Raw genomic sequence first — 21,598 nt, 5'->3', positions numbered from 1 at the left:
AACCAGCCTGTCACTCACTGGGAAGTCTTTCATTATTTTCCCAGCTGGAAGTTAACAAACCATTTCCAAACATCCTTAGAGCTGTCCAACCTCAGAAGCAAAATACTGCCCACACTAACAGACACAGGTAATAATCTGGTTCTTCCATTTTCTTGGGGCTTTTTCTTTCTCTGAAAAAAAAACTCCTAATAGTCCGAGAATACAAATTGAAGAGAAACTACTGAGAAAATAAAGCAGTGAAAAGATTATACTAAATATGCTCCTTATCCAGCGAGCACTCCCAAGATTCAATCTGTGCATTAACTCTGTCCTACACTGCATCCCAGGCAGCACAGCTGGACAGGGGATGCAGCTCCCAGTGTATTTGTCTCCTTCCACAGCAGCCTCCTTTCCCTGCTGCCCGGGTGAGGTGACACCCACCTGTGCTTGCTGTTTCGGAAGCTGGCACACATGCAGAAGAGGATGCAGAGCAGCCCCAGGCAGACCCCCACGATGATCCCCGTGACAGAGTGAATATCCAGGACATCTAGGAGGGGAAGGAAGGATGGATACACTATTTCAGCTGCTAGCAGGAAGAAGGTACAAAGTCTCTCATGTTCAAAGAAGCACCAGCTGTACTACACCCAAAAGGCCATGCCTTTAAAAGTCCCTTCCAACCCGAACTATTCCATGGTTCTATGATTCTATACACATAGAGGAGGAAGATTCCTTGGCAGGGATAATTTAGAGCAGCTTAAGGCAATCTGGCATCTGTGCACATTAATTAATCTCACACTACAGAAAGGTTGCAGGTGCCCTTCCATAGGAACTGGGATGGGGAAGAGGGATGAAGTTTGGCTGTGGGATGGATTCTGGAGCTGCTGTGATCCTCTGCTCCTGCCTACACAGAATTATATCTCACATCCTACACAGTGACATCAGGCAATGGCTTGGCAATCAGAAATGTCACTGCTGACAAATCATGGCCTTCACCAACACAGCTCTCACTTCCTGCCCCAGGACAAGGGGGGAATTCATACCAGACAACTTCTCCCGGAGGGTGTGCACATCCTTAACGTTGGAATAGGGACCAGATCCCACGACTGTCTTTGCTCCCATCTTGAAAAAGTATCTCGTATCACTTTCCAGGCCATGCACTTCAGTGCTGAAGATATTTCCTGACCAAAAGCAAGTCAAAAGAAATTTAAAATGTGCAGTTTCAAGAGCATTCAGAGGCTGCAGCAAAGCAGCAACGAAATTCTGCTTGGACCCTCAGAAGTGAGGGATTTTGTGACATGAGCTCCAAGAGGCATTTCATACACCTCTTCAGTATTAATGAACTTGCTGGTTACAGAGCTGATAATACAGACTGCACATGGTGCTGCTGGCACACGTTTTTCTAGGAATTACTGGCTGCCAGCCTGTATGTGCGGGATGTTTCCTGGGTGACACCGGCTGTTTCAGCCCTAGACATGTTTGATTTCATGTCTCTCAGTAGTCGTGTCCCTGGACTCTCTGATGTGACCAGGAGCAAGGCCCAGCAGGCGCTCCAGGAAAGCTGGCACCAGGAGCTCTTCAATATTTGGTGAGGCAAAAATCAGGGCAGCAGGACTGAGTGACCAGCGCTCCAGAGGCAGGGAAGGAGGCAGGAGGAGGAGTGGTGGGGTACTACAGCACCTGCAGGAGGCTCACCTTCTCGCGTCAGCAAGGTCCACATGTCATCTGGCTGCGTGTTGTTGGCGTTGTACAGGATGAGATACTCCACAATGATGCCGTTGGGCTCCACAGGTGGGCACCAGTGCACCTGCACAGCGTAGGGGTTGAGAGGGTGCAGCCGCAGGTCAGACGGAGGAGTGGAGGGGCCTGGCAGAGACAAGACCCATCCTGAGCAGCAGGAAGAGGGGGAGAGCGTTCACCCCCAGGGACATCAGAGCTCAGATGGGGTCTGAGACCACATCTCTCAGGGTACATCAGGAGGGCACTGACAGAGGTTCAGGGAAAAGCAGGATAAGTCAGGGCTCAGTTCCCGTGACTACTCACGGTCGGGAAGGGTGAAGCGCTCCACCACGCTGCCGAAGGGGCCGTCGATGCCGACGCCGTTGGACTGCACAGCAAACTCATACCTGGTGTAGGGCTTCAGCCCACTGATGAGAATGTCTTCGTCAGAGCTGGGGGGAGAGGACACAGCACAAGGTCATGACCACCTGATGGTTCTCCCATGTCACCTTGACACCTTACCAGGATCACTTTAAGAGGTTATCCTAATTCTTACAGTATTTTGTTTTTCACCTAAACCTTTGTCTCCTGCAGCCATGTGAGTGCAAGAACACTCAGCTCGCAGGTGCAGAGCAAAGCAGTTCCCAGCCTCCAGACCCATTTCTGATGTACTTGCATGGAAAAGCCTGAAAATAGCCTGGTTAGAGGCTGAAAATCTGCACAGGAATCCAGATGAAAAATACATTCCCAAATTATTGTAACTGCTTCAACTCTAGCAGTTTATAAACCAAACTTGTGAGGATCATCTCACAAATCATGAATGCTTTGAGACTGGCCATAATTGCACCCAGCCATGTTGTTAATAGAGGAACAAGTGTGTAAGGTCCAAACAGAGCAAAAAAGATGCAGAGACCAGTAAATGATTCCTTGGTATTCAAGTCAAAGACAAGCCCCACTGCGACACCTCAGCAGTTCTGAACATTATCTGTGACCACGGCAAATGTTCCAGCACCCAGGATTTTGCTAAGTACTGGAAATTCCATGCAGGTTGCTCCTGCCCCGTGTTCATGGCTGACATGAGCAATCCAAGGCAGATGAACCCTTGGCATCCCTCTTTACCTGGTGTAGTACGTCACGAGAGAGGCGTTCTTCAGGCCCCAGGGGCTGAAGCGCACGGTGTAGTTGACAATTTTGACTGTTGTGAAGTCAGGCTTCTTCCACCTGAGCCATATGGAAGTGGAGCTGTTGGACTCTGCATAGACTTGGACTGGAGGCAGAGGAGGACCCTTCTGCACAGGGGGATCTGTGGTACAAAACAAAAAGAAAAGAGATGTGGAGATGCACGTGACAGTAATTTCCCCACCACACATCCCAAAACTCTCCTCCTCCCCTTTGTTGGGGAGGTTGGGGGTGGTGCAAACCTTACACGCAGCGTAAGAACAACCCTAATGAGAAGGGGGATATTTTGCTCCTTTCTCTCCTTCCTAATTCCTCCAATGCATTTTGCAATGACTGTCGGTGCACGTTGCCTTATATTGGGACCTTCCCCATTTTGATATTGTCCTTCTTGAAGCTCATCTTCTGTAGCTTTCCCCCTACCCTTCCTTTGAAGCCACGTGCTAAGCAGAGGAGAAAGACGACAAAGAGGATTGCTCACCTACTGCTGTCACCGGTGCCTTCTCTGTTTTGCCCTTCCAAACAGCTGCATAACCATCCTCGTGCTTGTTGAATGCCACCAGCTTCACCTCGTAGAGTTTCCCAGGAGCTGGAAAAAAATCAGTCAGGGTTTGTCTGGGGTTATTTTTGTCACCAACCCTCCCGCGTTAGACATGGTTTTTTTTATCAGACCAGCTTTTCTCACCATCCAAGAAAGTAGCCTGAACATAATAAATATGTTTTTATTAACTAATACCTAAATAAATATCACCTAATACCTAAATTACAGCAGGGAGTCCCCCTTCCACTTACAGGCTTCCCACATACAAAACTGTCTCACAGCTGGTGCACGTATCAGCACAGCTGCTCTCTAGTTCTCCCCTCACTTTTTACAGAAATTATCAGCAGGAAATGGACTTGCCCCAGCCCCCAAGGGTTAACCAGTGTCCTGGTTTGTAGCACATCATCTCAAGATCTCCTGATTTTTCTCCCTTGCAAACTGCTAAAGAAACCTGCACAGTGACTCCTCTCTCCCCCATGGAGGAGACTGCACTGCACTGCTTATTCTTGAGGAGTGAGGATGTTCTCTCCTCTCCCAAATGCACCTCCCATTTCCATGGTTCTTTCTGATTTATTCACTGCTGTGAGGATCTTCCTTCCAGCGAGTCCTCACACGCCCTGTTAAGCCACTGGCAGCTTTTGTTGTATTGTGACTATTTTGACTCCACTGCAGTTTCTTGATTTGCAATTAGAAAAGCAACAGTGCACAGAAAACCCACACCAGAAACCCGAGGGGCCTCATTACACACTCCTCCCATCAGAGAACCTTGAACTGTGGGGAATCTCACACTTGGACCCAAACTGAGCTGATGGACAGGGTGCTCTGTGTCCCAGCAGTGAGGTCCAAAATTCACTTCTTTTTCCTCCAGCCTTTCATCAGTTGAAATACTCTTCTGCTGCAACATCTGAGGGTTTTTTTAATGGAGATATTTAATCAAGGAAACAATCTGGGAGATACAAAATTCTCAAAGAAGACACTCCCTGCAGCAGCCACTCCTTCAGGAGCCCAGCCAGAGCAGTCCACACCGCCTTTGGTTGCCTTAGCTGCAGTGCATTGATGAAGTTTGTTAATTTGGGACATGCCTCTTCATTCCCTGCCCTCATAGATCACTGCTCTCTTTGCCAGACAACGTAAGCAGAATAAAACCTTTCCTATTGATGCCAATTTTATTATTACTGCCCTGATTACGCTCCCAGAGGCTGATGGTACCAATTACCAAAGGCTTTCTCTGCTCCACAACACACGTTCGCGCTCAGAATATAAAAACAGTTCTGCCACATTTTTCTTCCCTAAAGAATCCCAAAAGCAAACAGAGTTTTGTCTGCCTCCAAGACAGCCTGATCTGCATTTCCACACTCTCCAGCCACAGAAAAAACGTTTCAAACCCACACAAGGGGGATGAGACCAAAGGGCACTCAACTTCCAAAGGGCTGGAACAAAGAGCCCCACAGCCCGTCTCTCACCAGCACAGACACTCCTCCTCCTGCCCCAGCCTTTGGCTGGGCTTTGCTAGGACATGAGCTCTTTGTGGATGATGTGATCCAAAGGATGAGGAAGAGCTCACAGATGTGATGCAGCTGTGGGAAGCTCCTGTTGGGGAATGAAGTGAAGGAGAGGACAAGTCCTCCATCTCCATCCCTGGGCAGGATGGACACAGCAGCCACTTACACATGAAGCCAGGGGAGCTCAACTACAAGATGGAGCACCTCACATCCTGAAAATAGGGGTATTTTGGATTTCTCAGTCAGAGGCTTGGCTTCAAATTTTATACACAGGCCCAGATGTTCAAGCTCTTAGAACAGACAGACATAAAGCTCTATCAAGCTGTCAAGAAGCTAGTAGGCAGCATGAAAACAGATGTATTTCACTGCATTCCATCATACATTAAATATAAGCAGAATAATCTAGTCCAGATCATTTCAAATCACTAATCTGAATGACTGCATAATATATCCAATATGCTAAATATGTTGCTTCACTCAGCGTTTCAAGGTGCTCATATTGGCCAGGTGCCAGCCATACTTTCCTTTAAGTGGGAAAATACCCTAACTTCCAGACTCCCAGAGGAATGCAATCTTCCTTCATGGGAATGTGGAAGACAGGATCAGATCCTTACCATTTATTTTTCGAATAAATTATGGCCCTGGTAGTTGTACACCAGTACAGAGAGTAAGATGGAAATCAGTAAGAATTCCTCAGGGAAAAGCCTTGCTGGTGATTCAGGACAGCTTCCTTTTGATTTTGTGACCTCATGAAATTGCTGGATTTCTTATGTGCCCTTAAATAGCTGCCCATCTCTCACCAGGACTTCAGCACACACAAGGTGTGACATTAGTGATACCACTCTAAGGAGACACCGTTTGCTCCAGAGATTAGCATGAGATGGTAGTAACAGTAACTGTGCTCCAGAAGCTCTGGCCAAAGCTGTTTCTGCACCCCCATCCACCTCTGCCTGGGGTGTGCCTCGAAGGGAGCTCTCACCCCACAAAGTGCTTCCTTTCTTGCCCTGCTGTGCTCCTGGAAAAAAAAAACCCAAGGACAATCAGGAGCTATGCAGGAGCAAGGAGTGGGACAGGAGTTTTGTCCTTCAGGCCACACCTCAAACCAAGACAAGGGGCAGAGTGCTGCCTTCAGTCAGGGGACATGTAGGCACTGTGCTGGACCTTGCCTGCACTGACATGGTATGTGACCACATCTGAGCCATAGCCTGGTTTTCCCAGTACCCAGCCTGGGATTTCCTGACACCATTGCTAACACTGGAACAGGCTTCCTAGAGAGGTGGTCGATGCTCCAAGCCTGTCAGTGTTTAAAAGGCATTTAGACAGAATCTGCTTTAACTTTTGGTCAGCAGTCAAGCAGTTGGACTTGATGATTGTTGTAGGTACTCCCAAGACACAGTGTTGGGCATTTTCTTTGTTTTTACAGGGGAATCACAGGAGAGGTTTCCAGTGCTGTGCTTCCCTGGCAGACATCCATGAGCTGGGAAACCCCCCCAGCTGATTCTCCATCAGCCCACATGCAGATCACATTAGGGCTGCCAACCTTTCCTGAGACCACTACCAGCTCTGCCTACAAGACGCAGACCCAAGTACCAGCACAGGGTAGCTCTGCACTGTAAAACTAAACCCTTCTAAATCCCAACCACTCCTCCTTGTTTCATATCCAGACCCCCTGCCTTCCTCAGCACAACCAGATTCCTGACCCTTCCTTTATTGGAAGCGTGCAGGAGCACATCATTCAACAGCACAAGGGGAGAAAAGGGAACATCCACGGCGGGGAGAAACCCGAGACTCTGTTCCTGACACAGCAATAGCCAACACACAACCCCCAGGTCATAAGGAAACCATTAGGGCTTGACGGATGCCCAAATTTAAGGAAGTAATTACAGGAGAACAAGCAGCCCTCTCAGCATCACCATGCCAGAGCATTTGGAACCAATTCAGCCCACTCCGAGCCCCTCCGCTGGCTGCCTTGCCAGCGGTTAGAGCAGCGCGTGATGATGTTCACATGTGGTTCCCCCAGTGCAATAATTACAGACCAAAGTTCTTCAGAGAAGCTCATCACTGTTAACACCCTCTCAGCAGCAAGATGGCTGTGGCAGAGCTGGGAACCCACTTAGTGATGGCACAACCAGCCCTTCCAGGTGCTGCAGCCTGGCCTTCCCACCATGCATAATAAATATGCCACAAGTGTAAGATGAACCAGCACATGACACACGCACCCTGCAGGCTCGGCTCACTGGGCAAAAACAGGGATGAAGCATGAAGTGGGGGACAGAACAACTCCACTTTCATCTTCCATGACTCTCCCCTCTCTCTTTCCATCCTGTATCAACGGGCAAATCAATTAATTAATACAATCAGATGTTAGGGACATAACTCCTTATGGGAAACACTGAGAGCAGTGAGCCAGGCAGGCAGATCTGACTGCCCTGCAGATGTGCTCCAGCCATGGACACTCACTCTTCCATCCCTTTTCCTTTATGAGGGAGGGGCAGGAGAATACTGCCCCAAAATTAGCATGCTGTGAATTATCCCATCTCTGCATTGTGATACAGAGAGATTTCAAACAGGATGCAATTATGGAGCTCCTTAGAAACACACAGGGAAGGAGAGATCATTGTCCTGACTGGAGATTTCAATCTTGGCACTCTTTACAGTGACACATTAAAAACACTAATTGATTAAGAATCACTTATTAGCATATACTAAGTATATTGGTTACCCTTGGTTAAAAATACAAGCCCTGCTACACTGGCATCAGAAATTTCCGTGGCTTAAACTCTGCTCAGAATAAGCCCCAAGAGCCCCACTCCAGAAAGGATTTGGAGTGCTCTTAAAACAGCCCACATGGCCCTGGGCCTGTGTATCTCCAGCCAAGCAAACAACTGAGCCTCCTGGGAGCACCCTGGGATGCTGCAAAGTTCAAGAGACAGGCCCTGGGTTTCCACACCAACTGCTAGGAAGATGGAACCAGCTAACCTAGTCGAGTCAGTTCATACTGCTTCACTTTCTTCTTGAGTTTTATGGGTCCTACGTCCCAGCTCTCATCTTCAGCACCATCCAAGGGGCTCTCGTTGCTGGACTCCTCTGGGCCCACTTCTCGGTAGTAGAGCTTGTAGCCAGATATCTGGGCATGGTTGGCTGGGGGCTGCCACGTTATCAGGAGAGACTCCATCTTCGCTCGGACTTTTAATTCCGTTGGGGCAAAGGGAACTGAGAAAAAGAACAGGAGAAGAACGTTCAGCCACTTGTCTCCATGTCCCTGCTCTACTGAATCCTCCCTGTCCTCAGTAGCGAGGGAGGGATGTGAGGAAAGGCTGTGCTGAGTGGGATGTCTCCACTGCCTGGCAGTGGAGAGTGGGATAGTTACATTCCCAGCTGGGTGATACAACCATGTCACAAAGCCACTATGGGGATTTCTCAATGTATTCTGAGATATTTCTGTCTTTAACCACTGCTGGAGTCTGGTGTGGGCTCAGCTCTGCCTGGCAGAATTGTCTATTCCCTCCCAAATGTCATAACATTGGGGTCTGGGGTTTCTTTCTTTTTTAAGAATTTTCCCAGCTGCACATGGAGGGAGGAAAGACCCACTGCCCAGGCAAGCAGGGGGAGGTACAGGGGCTGCTGAGCAGTGAGATAAAGGTGAGCACTTTGCTCTAACCAAAACCAATGGCTGTAATTCCCAAAGCAAAGCAAGAATCTCTGACAATGGCTGAAGTTCCCCACACCCTGCCCCAAATCCCAGGCATTCCCAGGCTCCTACCGTGTGTCTGGTTGTCTCTGTCAGGAGTCCGGTGCTGGGTCCACTCGGAGGGGGCCCCGTATCCCACACTGGTGCTGGCTGCGATCCGGACTTTGTACACTTTGTTGGGATGGAGCGAGTAGAGCGTGATCTGGGTCTCATTTCCACCCACTTCGATGGAGGTGACCTGATCTGCTGGAACCAAGGGGACACCACTGAAAACAGGGATTTCCCAGCCAAAGGGAAGTACAGCTGAGCAGCCACAAGCCTCGCTGCCCCACGTGGTCTGAACGCCCTGGGCTGGCTTGGCTTGGCCCAGTGCAATCTCACACCACCGAGAGAAACCAGAACTGAAGGCTGGGCAGAGTTGATATCCTGACTGACAACTCCCTTCATCACATTCCAAACTGCAGGTTGCCTTCAGCACACGGAGCCTGCCCGGAGGGAGCTGTCAGAAACCCTGCTGCTGACGTGACGGCAGAACATGAGCACAGCTGATGGGAGCTGATGGTATGTTCCAGTGCTTCTCACTGCTGTATTTAAATCCTCACCTTAATTTGAACCAGAACTGTCCAGCAGCCCTGCTTTCTGCAAAATTCACACCTTCACCCAAGCCAGACGAAGGTTTTATCACTCCCTCTTCAGCCCACCCAAGTTCATAAGGGGGATAACAGGAAATTTAAACTAAGAATGGCCTGGGATTTTCACAACAACAACTAACTGGTCTTGCTGAAGATTCATGTTGCCTGTTTGGAGAATGCAGAGGTCTTAATTTCAGCTTCCCCTGGCATTAACTCAGCCGGGAGCGCTGTCTCTGCTATGTAACAGAGTATTGCTGAGTGTGATCCCTGGATTGCAAGTGTTTCCAAGGTTTTACAACGCCACAGAGCCATGTGCAGGCTCAAGGCAAAGAACAAGAGCCAGGAATCACAGCACAGACTACTAACCCAGTTCAAATACATGGGAACATGTCCAGCACCTCACACTCCCCATCCTTCTCTCAGGAAGAATCATGACCCTGGGAAGTGAGAAGCTGCAGAGCTTTGGTGGTTATAAGAGCAAATACCCAGAAGGATTTGCAAAGCAAGCACACATGGAATTGGAACAGCCACATCCAGGGTAGGTAAATGTTACCATCCCTGCTGAACGCTGCTTAGAGTACCTGACAGTGTAAATAAAACTGGAAAACACCCAGCAATAGAGCAACACAGCCTGGACAGGATTACTTGTGGTTTTGGTTTTTTTCCACAGGGATCACTTTGATTAGACTCCATCTTAAAGAAAGTGAAAGCATTTACCCCTCGTCCCCAAGCAGCATAAAGCTCTTCCCCCAAAACACACAGTTCAGATGGCAGTGAAAGGTTGCCTATGCAGACATTCCTGGAGCAGCACAAACATGGGTCAGGCCATTCCCCTGGGGACACAGCTCCTCCACAGTCACAGGAAAAGGCACCTTGAAGTCATGTGAAGTAGCACAAGGCATTGCCATGACCAGCAGGGCCAGGCTACAAGAGAGCTGCTCTGCCTTGGGTAAGAGGGGTCCCCCCATTTCCAGCCTTTCACCTCCTCCCCTCCCCATGACACACTATTAACACCCCTGGAGCAGAGGACTCAACCCCCCAGATGGTGCTCCACTCACCTTCCTTGAGGGTGCAGTAGTCGATCTTATACTTGGTTATCTTGCCGTTGCTCAGCTCTGGAGGAGGGGGCAGCCACGTCACACGGATGTCACCAGGAGTCATGCTGGACAGGGACAGCTGAGGGGCAGCACTGGGAACTGGGTGGAATCAACCACGAGAAGTCAGCAAAGAGCAGAGCAAGACCTCAACACATCTCTGCCAGGTCTCTGAGTTGGCTGGAGGCCACTACCTGATCTTGGCCACTGGTGACAAAGGGGAACCAATACCCCTCAAAGCATCTGAGGGGTGTCTGGGGAGGGGAGATGGTGGGCTGCTCCACTTCCAGGCTGAGCAGAGCCTGTCCAGCCACACTGCTCCCAGGGATCCATGTCCCCTGCAGACTGGGCAGGCTGGCACACACCAGCTATCAGCTTGTGCTGTATGTGGAGCACAAAGGAGAGACTAAAGGAAATGGCTCACAGATCCAGATTGCAGCCTGGGAATCCTCATTCCCTCAAGAACAACAGCTCTGGCTGCAGCAGCTTTCATGCTTTCAACTCAGCCTTTCAGGCTTCAGACACACACACACACACGGGACCACGCAGGTCACTGTCGGGAGCATTAAAAGCACATAAAGCACATGAGGTCTGCCAAAACCATCACTGTTTGCCTCTGTCCTGCAGCCTGTGGAAAGCTGTGCATGTCCTCCCGTTGGGCAGCTGTCCTCCTGGCACTCTGCCTCTACTGCTCACAAAATGCTATGTGATAAATGGCAAAATCAACACAAACTACTGGCTCTTAAGGGATCTGACCTCAAGGCTGCTCCCACCCCTACAAATTGCAATAGATGTTTCTTCTGAGTTGAAATCAAGTCTGGCCCAGAGTCAAGCCTGGAGCAATATCATATGAGCTGGGTGAAAGCCTTGAGGAGCTGACTGCAGTTCCCAAAGGATTCTCATGGGCCCCACTGTCAGCCAGGTCATTTTCATGCCCTTAATCACCCAAGTGACGATCAGACCAAGGTGCAGGTTTGGGTTTCTAGGAGTTGCTACTGCCAGGAATATTTTTTAGGCACCAGTGCCCATTTAACTCAACGCACCATCCTCCAGGGTCTGGACAATGATGGAAGAGGATGTCCGGCTGGCTCCGAGCTGGGAATATGCGACCACGTAGAAGACATAGTTGGTGTTGGGTTCCAGGTCCTTGACTTGCAGCTCAGTGGTGTCATTATTGACAGCAAACTGGTATTCCACGTTATCTGTTCCTAGAGCCAAGGAAACACTGATCAGCAGGTCAGTGAACTGCCAAGACACTCTTAAAAAAAAAAAAATCACTTAACTCACAAGGTCCACAGTGTAAATACACTTTAAAAATCAATGCATTCTCCAATGCCCCCAGCACCTGCACAAGCCCCACCTCTTATATGAGTTCTTTGAGCAGAAACATCCAATGCCTCAATGTTAACACCTCCATTCTGACTCGAGCTCCATGCTGAGGTAGCTGCAGATACCAGTTTAATTTCCAGAGGAGCTCTGGCAGCAGTTCAGCAAGAGTATTGGCTTGCTGGCTCTTTGGGAAGACAGACGCCAAGAGACCCAAGTACCTCACTTTAGATTCTGAGTGTGAACAATTTAGTGATTGTCCTTGTACACAATGTAGTTGGTTAATATCTCCATTAGCAATCATAGTCTTTGCATATAAAATCATTGTGTATAAAATCAGAAGTGCCTGGTCCCATAAGAATCCAGACAACTCAGCTATGTGGACATGCTACTGCCATTCAACAAGTCAGAACATGTTGACTAATCCGCAGGCACTGCCACAGGCCGGTGCTGACTCCAAGAGAAAACTCCTTTACCTGCAACGAAAAGAGCTAAACCAACTGCAATTGCTGGGAAGGAAAGTCAACCTGTGCCTTGTGCCTTTAATGAGGTCACAGGCAGTGACACCCACCCACAGCCCGCTGGTAGTGCAAGGAGAAGCCAATGATCTGCTCGCTGTTGTGCTCCGGGCGCTCCCAGGACACGAGCACTGTGGTGCTGGAGAGGGACACGGCCGACACCTTCTTGGGAGCGCTGGGCAAACCCTCCCGCACGATCACCGAGAGCTTGGCCGTGGCACAGGCCGTGCCCAGGCTGTTCTCAGCCACGCACTGGTAGTAGCCGGCGTCCTCCAGGCCGATCTGGTTGATGACCAGGCTCCCGCTGCTCTGCACCTTCACGCGCCCGTTGGACAGGATGGGCTCCCCGTTCTTCAGCCAGTGGATGGTGGGGGCTGGCTCCCCCTCCGCCTTGCACACAAACCTGGCCGTGCTGGCTCGGGTGCGGGAGATGGTTTCAGGAGCCTGGGAGATGCTGGGAGTAGCTGGGAGGGGAGAGGGCAAATTAATGAGGGAAGGAGGAGGAAAAGATAGCAGAGCAAATCCCTTCTCCTCCCCACTCGGTGCTATGTTTTATTCAGCAGCAGCTTTGCTTACAAGATAGGATTTGCCAGGCAGACTCTAGAGGCTTAATTTAGACTCTGTCCAAAAGGAAAAATAAATTCTGTATCAATCATGTGCTGCATTCCCTGATCCTAGGCTGTTCTCCCTGTTGGCTTCAACGATACTGAAAGTTAATTGCTGATAGAGATTTCCATGGGAGAACCCTGGAGAACAAGAATAAGGCATAAAACGGTTCAGTAAATAGCAGGAACTAAACCCCAAGTTAAAGAGGTGACACTCCCACTGAGAGCTATCCCAATCCAGGGCCTCCTGGCTCTAACCTGGCTCCCATCTTACCCAGCACAGGCCACAAACGCAGCTCCTTGGGGATCTCCTGGATGCTGGTTCACACAATCCACAGCTACCTAGTCAGCATTTCTACCTGGAGCATTTCCCTGCTCTCTACTCACCAAGGACCCGGAGCTCGGCGGCGGCGGTGACGAACTGCCTGGTTTGGGGTTTGTTGGCCCGGCAGACGTACACCCCAGAGTGATGGGGCTGGCTGGAGGGAATGAGGAGATTGGTCCTGCCCAGCACAATCACATCTGTGGACACGGGCTTTCCATCTGCAGGAAGAAACGTGCACAAATGTGGGAGGGAGCCCCAGGCTGCCCTTTATGAGCGCTTGTAAACGACACCAGGATCGCAGCTGGGGAGTGGAGAGACCCCCAGATCCCAAAGTCCATCCCAGAGGAGGGTTCCCACTGGGACACACCTCAGTGCTTGACTGACAGCTCAAGCCAACACTGGCACAAGGTTTAGTTTAGCCTGTAATAACTGAAGAAGTTCTGTTTTGGATCAGAATAGTCTCTGATGCCTTGGGTGTGCCTGCAATGAGAGCCCTCAGGAACAGCATATTCAAGGGAAGGCCATGCTAACACATGTTTTGGAAAAGCTGCTGGATCTACCTGCTGACCCCCATCACAAACACACACACCTCCCCTCACTCGTTAATGCAATGTCAGCAAGAGTGCTGAGTCACTGACAACTCAGGGGTTCCTCCCTCCTCTGCATCCCGGATGTGAACCCAAATTTACTGAGCTTCCTGATTCATTCCTTGTCCCCAGCTTGGCTGTGAGATATCAGGAAGGCATCTGGTTCTCCTTGGGGCTCCAGTGTTCATGTCAGAGACATGGGTTGTGAGCTGCCCTCTCCCCATTCTCCTGGCCAGGTGCTCAGCACTGCTGAGTAGGGAAGGAGGACAGGGTGGCTCTGTATCCCTGCCTGTAAGTGGCCCTTCTACAACTTCAACTAGCCCTGGGCTTCTCAGCATCATGGACAGTGCAGAGGCTGGTGCTGGGCACTGCATATTCTCAGCATTTTTATCTGGTCTGACAAACACAAGGACGTGGTGTTGGTACCTCTGAATGATGTGGGAGACAAAGCCCAGAGCTGGGGACGAGCTGAGGAAAGGCCTGGATGGGAGGGCTGGCACAAGTCAGCAGTCTGGGAAAACCTGCCAATTTGTGCAGTACCTGTGCACCACCAGACCTTGTTCTTCTCCACCTGCAGCAGCACAACCTCAGCACTGCCTGCCCTTACCTCTCACAGCTTCAGCTGAGCCTGGATCTCACACAGAAGAAAACTCCCCACCTCCACTGCGAGCAGCTGCACCAGCTTAGCACCATCAGCAGGAAATGTGGCTGAGAGCAGACCCTCTGCCCCCTCCCTCCATTTTGGGGGGCTTCACATGGCCTCACAGTTCAGTGGCTGCACACTCAGGAGGAGACAATCTGCACACCCCGCTTGCACTCGAGTGGTTGGAAAACCTGACTCCAGATGGTAGCAATTAGCTGACACCACCAAGGCTGGCAAGAGCCAAACTGGCAAGCTGGAGGTACATCCTTGGTGTTCCCTGCATGACTAATGGTCCAGTAACCTAGCCTGCTCCTTAACGAAGGCTTGGAAAGAAATGTGCTTGTGTGACACAGAACAACTAGCACTGTTAATCCATCTTTTTTAATTGAACAGTCCACACCAGGAGGCAGATTGGGACCAAGCAAACACTTGAAATAAAGCATGGAAAGAACTGGTACACCAGCCTTTCCCTACTTCCCACTTGTCTTCCCTCCTTCCAAAAAACTTTCACAATGATAATTAACTCTAATAATATCTACTCTGCTATGGGCATCAGCAGTTCTCAGTAAAGCAGTGAGTAAGTGATCAGCACAGGAACGTTGAGCATTTGTAATTGTGAAGTGCACGGGATAAACCAGGAATATTTCTGCCAGAACATTTAATCCTTGCTGCTTTGATTTCCAAAGTTGTATCCTCTGAGATTTTTTTGCTCTTTTTTTGTGAGGAAGAGGAAATATTTTTATATGCTAAAATCACTGCCCGTGGACAAATCTGGGCTGAAAACCAACCATGATTAACAGTTACAGGGGAGAGGAGTCTTTAACTGTGACCCGGATTTATGAAAATGACTGAGAGCCTTTTCTGGGAGAGAATCAACCTCTGAGCTGAGAACATCTTCAGTCAGAGCCTCTGAAACACATCTGATGGATGTGACTCTCAGTGAAGTGACACTGGCATCCTCCTCGTGGCTCTGGCTATCAGCCCTGGGTAACATCTGCCATCCCAGCTCACTCGTACACCTCTGACGAGACCTCAGCAGCTCCTCGATCCTTCCACTCAACAAAACCCTCCCTGCAACAGTCCCAGTCACTCCAAGGATTAACAGATCTTATCAACTCTTATAATGCTGCAGGATAATACAAGTTATTTCTCCAGTGCAATGGCAGTCTGCAGTATCCTCAGTAACCTCCGAGTCCCCGGAGGAGTGACATACACCTGACCCCATCTTCGTGACCTTCACTGCCCAAGTTCATACAATGAGGAAGACTAATTTAGATCAAAAGGCATCCAGGAACTAGAACATCATGTATTTCACAGGTCAAACAACTATAAATTGAACCATGTGCTCTGTAACCTTCAAGATTTAATTAATAATTCCACTTCAGCAAGGACACCCTACACCTACATCACTAGGTACCAATATAGAGAGCACCCTTCTCGTCCCACAGATTTTTTCACCTTTTAATAGATTTTTAAAATAAAGTATCCACAGGTTCCTCCTGACAACACAGACTTAACCCTGTCTCTTATACTCACCCTGTCGTATCCAGGACACGAAGGGGGTGGGATCAGCAGCTGCCATACACTCCATCACCACACTCTCCCCGGCCACCACCGTGGTGTTCTCCGGAGCAGCCACGATGGTGACATCTCCTCCTGCTGGCTGGGAACCTAATGGCAAAAACAAAAAGAGAAGTCTGTCCTTACAAGTTGCAAAGTCCCTAGAGAAACAGAGAAGGCAGAGCCCAGGCTCCCTGGCCATGCTTCCCTGGGCTGTCTCACGTGTGGAAACAGCTCATGCCCACTTGGAGGAGAAAAGCAGGTCTTGCTTTTACATAACTATGATATTTTTACTAAAGCAATGAACAATCTGCCCTGCAGATTTACTCTAATCATGCTGGCCTTCGTAAAAATTAATATCAGGATTTCCCAAGGAAAATTAGTAGTTTCAACCCAGCACCTTCATAAACTGTTGCCACGTGGATGTTTGTTGTCTAGACAAAAAAAGTCACTGCTGTCCTCAGAGCAACACCAACACTCACAGCCTTCGCCAAGGCATTGGAACAGCTCAGGAAGAATCCAGTAACTTGGTTACAGAAATCCTAACAGCCAGATGTTGGACTGTAAACTGCAGCAAGGAAAGGTCAGGGTTGTGTCCCAGCCTTCACCTGACAGCACAAAGACTGATCAGCCATCATCTGGAGGAGAGAGCCCCGAGCAGCTTGTACGTGCACAGACCTACAGCCAACACTTAAACCAAGCGAGGTTTACAGGAAGGTCTCCAGGCTGCATTGCACAATGTCTTGAGAATGGGATATTCTGCTTGAAATCAACCTTCTGCCTGTGTCTGCCCACTGCTGAGCAGAGGTTAAGGGAAGGTTAAGGAAATGCCTTTGCAGCAGCCAAATTTCTGTTGTCAGATGAAAACAACCGGAGCACTCTTGAGCAGACCAGACTGTTCCTGACCCTCAACAGTAGCAGCCCTGTTCTTCCAGCTCTCTCAAATACCTCTAGCTCTGAGGGACACTTTTGTTGTTGAAGGGAGAAGTAAATGCAGAGGAGTCACGTAGCACCAGTAACTCTTAGGCCTGCAGAGAAAGTTGTTGGCAGAAGGTCTCAAATAAATAAAAGCAGGACCTTTCTGCACAGTACAAACTCTCAGGATGCTCCAGAGTTCAAAACCGAAGAGGTTCAGACAAGTTCATGACGGACACATTTATTGGGACTGTTAAATATGGTCTCACTGCAGTCCCCAGCCCAAAATGGTCCTCACTGGGATACTTTGTCTGACAGGGATCCTGGCTGTCAGATGCTGAGGGAGACGTCCAAGGAAACACCATATTCTTTCTTCCCAGTTTTTTCACATGCTGTCCTCCAGCATCTGCTGTGGTCACTTCTGGAGATGGCACTGCTGGACGTCTGGCCTGACCCTCCCTGGCCATTCATGCAGCATTCAAACAACCCATATTTGAATTCCTTGTGGATACAAAGCAGAGGAGCTTTGGCCTCAGCAGGCAGAGCCGCCTGCATGGCAGGAGGCCACAGAGGGTTGCACTGCATGTGCTGTGCTCAGCCCATCCCCAGGCTCATTGCCATTCACTCTAAGCAGGGCAGTCTTGCCAAAGAGTTGGTTCAACACTGAAATGTTCTCCCGGTCCATACGTGCGTGAAAGGGATTTCCATCCCCAGTATTATATACATGAGCACAGTCAAAAGGAGCAGCAGAATCCCTGAGGCACCAAGGGAGACCGGGAGTGAGCAGGAGCCAGTGCTTGTCCAGCAGATGGAAGCAGAGACCAAGGAGCACCCCTGGACCCTGACCTGGGGCAGTGGTCGGACCACGCTGACCTGCAACCCCAGCCCTGGGCAAACACCAGCAATAGGAGCTGCCCTGGGGCACAAAGGAAGAGCCAGGCCAGTTGTCCTCCTTCCAGTGGAACAAGCACCCTGCACAGAGGGGCTGGAGTGGGCAGGCACACACAGTCTCCTGGGCTGGCCAGGGCTTTGCTCCACCACATCGTTACCTGCTCCCATCATTCTGTCCATGGACACTTGCAGCCTCACAGCCATCACACCCAACTGCAGCAAGACAATTTGGGGGACAACACAGGGACAAGAAGGAAACACATCACATAAGGATTCTGAGGTCTCACTGAAGTCCTGGTCGCTGTGGTGCCAAGGCTGGGTCTGAGAAATACTGAGACAGAAAATGGGCTTAATGCAAAAACAGGCATGAGAGCTCTCACACCAGGGACCCAAGCTGAAGGATCAGGGAAATGCAAGGCTCTCTGCAACAGCAGCTTTCAACAAAGCACTAATATCCACAAGTCCTGCATCAGACTGCAGGGCCACGGCAGCTTTTGATGAAAACAAGCAGGGCAGCAGCCAACAATCCACATCCTGGAAGCAGGAATATACATGGCAGGACTTCAACCTACAACGGGAGTGAGATTCTTTACCCAACACCACCGGCTGCCGCGTACCTGCTGGGCAGGACATGGCTGAAACACGTCTGTGTGCACAAAGCTGTCTTTTTCTGCAGTGCTGGGGGAAAAAATAAATCTAGAGTGAAAAAATAACACCAGCCAGATGGCAATATATTCCCTGCCAGATTTCCAAGCAGCTTTCTCTACTGAGCTTAGGGCAGAGGAAGAGAGAAAGCTCCTCAAACCTGACTTTAACACTCATCTGTTGCATTCAGGTGCACAGCCTCAGGTGCTGACTGGCAAAAGCACTTTACAGGTTGTAGAAACTTCACCTGAAGGCACTTGTCCTGTACCACTTGGTCCCTCAGCTGCCTGGTAGTGCTGCCAGTCACCAGGAGAGGGATTTTACCTCAGTTTCAGCCTTGAAAAGCTATTGGGAAAACATATTAGTCCAGACCTCACATCTGATTATTACTGAAATTATATTATAAACTCAAACAGTTCTGCTTGCTTTCCCAGTGCATTCCTGGGTGTGTGCATGGATGAATGCCCCTTACAATGCTTGCACACGCAAACACATCTCTCTCCAGCTTTGTGTTCCACCGTGGGTCTCTCAGAGCAAGTCTACAAGCCAAGCTCCTCTTTAAACTGAGCCCCTTTGGAGCGCATTTTTCCCTTGCCATCCATTGGACATAATGGACCACAGGTTCACTGGCACAAACTGGGTTTCATTTGGTTTGAGGAGTTCCCAAGAACAGCACTGAGCTGACCCGGAAAACCTCCACACAGGGGATTCCAACACGCAGCAAAGAGTAAAACCAACGTGAGGTTTTTTGTCTCCGCTGCCGTTAAGACCATTTCAGGTCAAGAGGGAATATTCTCAGAACCAAAGGAAAAAAAGAGCTGCAGTTTCCAAGCCATCTTTCACTGCCTGAACAAAACAGGTCACTGAATGCACCTGCGCTGTGCTGGCCGCTCTGGGGTATTAAAAGCTTTCACAGTGCTGCTATTTAAAACTTGGGCTTTGAGATCTCTCCCCCCTCTCCCAGCTTTGTTTTGCCTCTCCAAGCAGCAGAGCTGCTCCAGGCAAAAGCTTTGCACAGCCCAAGGCAGAGCCCATGGATTGACATCAAAACCCACCATCACTTATGGACTTTTTGCCCTTCTGAATCGGATGGATCGATTTTACCCTCTTTCACTGAAAACCCACCTATGGGGTGCCAGGAATGGCTCTGGGGTGACTGGGACTGTTGCACAGGACTGAGGGAAATCCTCTGGGCACTGAAAGTTGGAGAAGGCAGCTCTTTTCCTGCACAGTTTGTTAACCTGTGCACACACTTGTGTCTGCACAGGGAGACACCAAAGGTGCTACCACAGAACAAGAGACTCACTGATCATCTGCAGAAATATTTCAAAATATTCCCCTCAGTTTTACTGTTTCTGAGCGACTCACTACAGAGGACTTCTCAGTTGCCTGTCATGAGACAGGAGAGTCAGGCCAAATTTGGGTGCTCCATTCATTGTACCCTTGCTCTCACAGGCATCTCTCAGTGCCTGGAGCTGGGCTCAGGGCAGACACAGAGGAAATACAACACATCATTTATGATCATGTGTTATAAAAGCAAAAGGAGGTGGGGAGGGGAGCACAGGGAACCTGGAGACAGCGAGTGAGTGAGCCAGACAGATCTCAGCACACAGACCTCCCACCTGACCTCCACAAATCCAATCTGCGTCGTTTCACAGCGAAGGGGAACGATGAGCAGGGATGTCAAAAAGGAGTTGCTTGGGACAAAACTTGGAATGTTTATTTGAGGTCATGGCTTGACTTATAACATACATCAGTGATTTCCAACTCTAAGAGTTCATAACTTGGCTCTGCCTCTAATGCATCCATAATTCAAGAGTGATCCTCTCCCGCCTCCCTGCTCTTGTTAGTGCAGAGCATCAGCGAAGAATTCAGGCAGTGCAACAGGAGGAAAATGCTTTTTGTTCAGCCAATTTGTGATGGTCGTTTGCAGTGACAAGAGGATGACTTCTTGGATGGGAACTAACACCTCTCTCCCAACTCCATAAACACCCTGCCTCGGTAAGAGTGCTGGAAGGTCAAACACGACTTGCATGGCGACACATTCAGCTCTCAGCTGTCAGCAGGTCAAGATTTGGAGATATCCAACAATCAAGCAACAATCTCTGTTCCACGAACTTTCTCACCCTCTCCGGAGGAGGAGCATGAAACCTTATTCATCCCTGCGAGCCTCCTCCGGGAATAGATCCTAGCACTGAGCAGCTGTTCATTAGAGAAAGTCAATGCTGTCACTGCTGTTACTCTGCAGACAATAAAGGAGCAAATTACCCATTGCAAAGCACACACCTTCAAAAATGTGGGTGCTGTGTTTGCAGAGCGTGTCCTACTCCCACTCCCGAGCTCTCTGCCTTTTCTGGGATAACTCACAGACCTCCTGGACTGTTCAGGAAGAAAGCTGACAGCAGCCATGGAGGAGAAAAAACATCCTCCAGACCTGCCTTCCTCCTTTCTTTACACTGTCATGGAAATTTATCTGTAATTTATTTCTACTTCTGGGCTAGACCCAGGACAGGAGATAATTAGCAAGTAAAATCTCTAGGCAGGACACTTGCCCAACTGTATCTGAACACTACAGAATATCTGCTCTGAGGGCAATATAAACAATGTCAGATCTCACACCTGAGCACTCTTAGCAACAGGTATTTCTTCTTTTTGAACCGTTCTCACCCAAACACAGCAAGGCATAGCTTTGCAAACTGGAAAGCAAAGCAGCCAAGAGAGGACTGGCACCAGGGATTTTTCGTAAGTGACTACAGAAGCTGAATACTGCCCTTTTGACACCCTAAATCAGGCCTCCTAAAAGTATCACAAGTCAAACACTGCCTCCTTTCCTCCCCAAACACAGCTCTTGCAAACACATATCCTTTCCAAAATTTACCATTTCCTTTTTTGGCTTTTTCTTCCACCTTTGCTATACCAGTGTCTGTGGCAGTTTGGATCCATGTTCTGTTTTCCTGACACTGAAGGGGAGGGGTGACTTTTAGTTACAAGATTATGGACTCAATTCACCAAACACTTGGTTCTTCTTTGATGGTTCTCAGCCTTGAAAATTCCTCTGCAGCCTTTGATTCCCAAGCCTTGCAGGAGCTTTAGGTGTTGTGCCACAGCAGAAACTCCAGCACAGACAATGCTTTGGTACTAGGACAGCAGAACTTGTCCCAGTGCAATGTGGCAGCACCACTGCCCATAGAAATGTTCCTTTCCTTTCCCTTTCCAGGCAGCTGTGGAGTGTCTGGGTCAGTACAAGAGTCA

At 49.4% G+C, this 21,598-nt stretch overlaps 1 protein-coding gene across 1 annotated transcript in view; it reads right to left on the bottom strand.

Moving 5' to 3' along the window:
• Positions 1-21,598, bottom strand: part of IGDCC4 (immunoglobulin superfamily DCC subclass member 4) — an 88,963-nt gene that overhangs the window by 14,345 nt on the left and 53,020 nt on the right. The window contains exons 5-17 of the mRNA XM_027644397.1: positions 15,872-16,006; positions 13,168-13,323; positions 12,229-12,639; positions 11,375-11,539; positions 10,296-10,433; positions 8,678-8,848; positions 7,894-8,127; positions 3,353-3,460; positions 2,815-2,998; positions 2,020-2,147; positions 1,672-1,842; positions 1,020-1,157; positions 421-526 (exon numbers count right to left, since the gene is read on the bottom strand). Coding sequence (XP_027500198.1) covers positions 421-526; positions 1,020-1,157; positions 1,672-1,842; positions 2,020-2,147; positions 2,815-2,998; positions 3,353-3,460; positions 7,894-8,127; positions 8,678-8,848; positions 10,296-10,433; positions 11,375-11,539; positions 12,229-12,639; positions 13,168-13,323; positions 15,872-16,006 — 2,245 coding nt within the window. The remainder of the gene's footprint in view (positions 1-420; positions 527-1,019; positions 1,158-1,671; positions 1,843-2,019; positions 2,148-2,814; positions 2,999-3,352; positions 3,461-7,893; positions 8,128-8,677; positions 8,849-10,295; positions 10,434-11,374; positions 11,540-12,228; positions 12,640-13,167; positions 13,324-15,871; positions 16,007-21,598) is intronic.

Source organism: Corapipo altera, unplaced genomic scaffold (genome assembly GCF_003945725.1).
Source record: "Corapipo altera isolate COAL_440 unplaced genomic scaffold, ASM394572v1 50, whole genome shotgun sequence".
In the NCBI taxonomy this organism is placed as follows: Eukaryota; Metazoa; Chordata; class Aves; order Passeriformes; family Pipridae; genus Corapipo; species Corapipo altera.
Note: the sequence above shows the minus strand (reverse complement) of the source record. Positions and strands in the feature narration are given on the sequence as shown.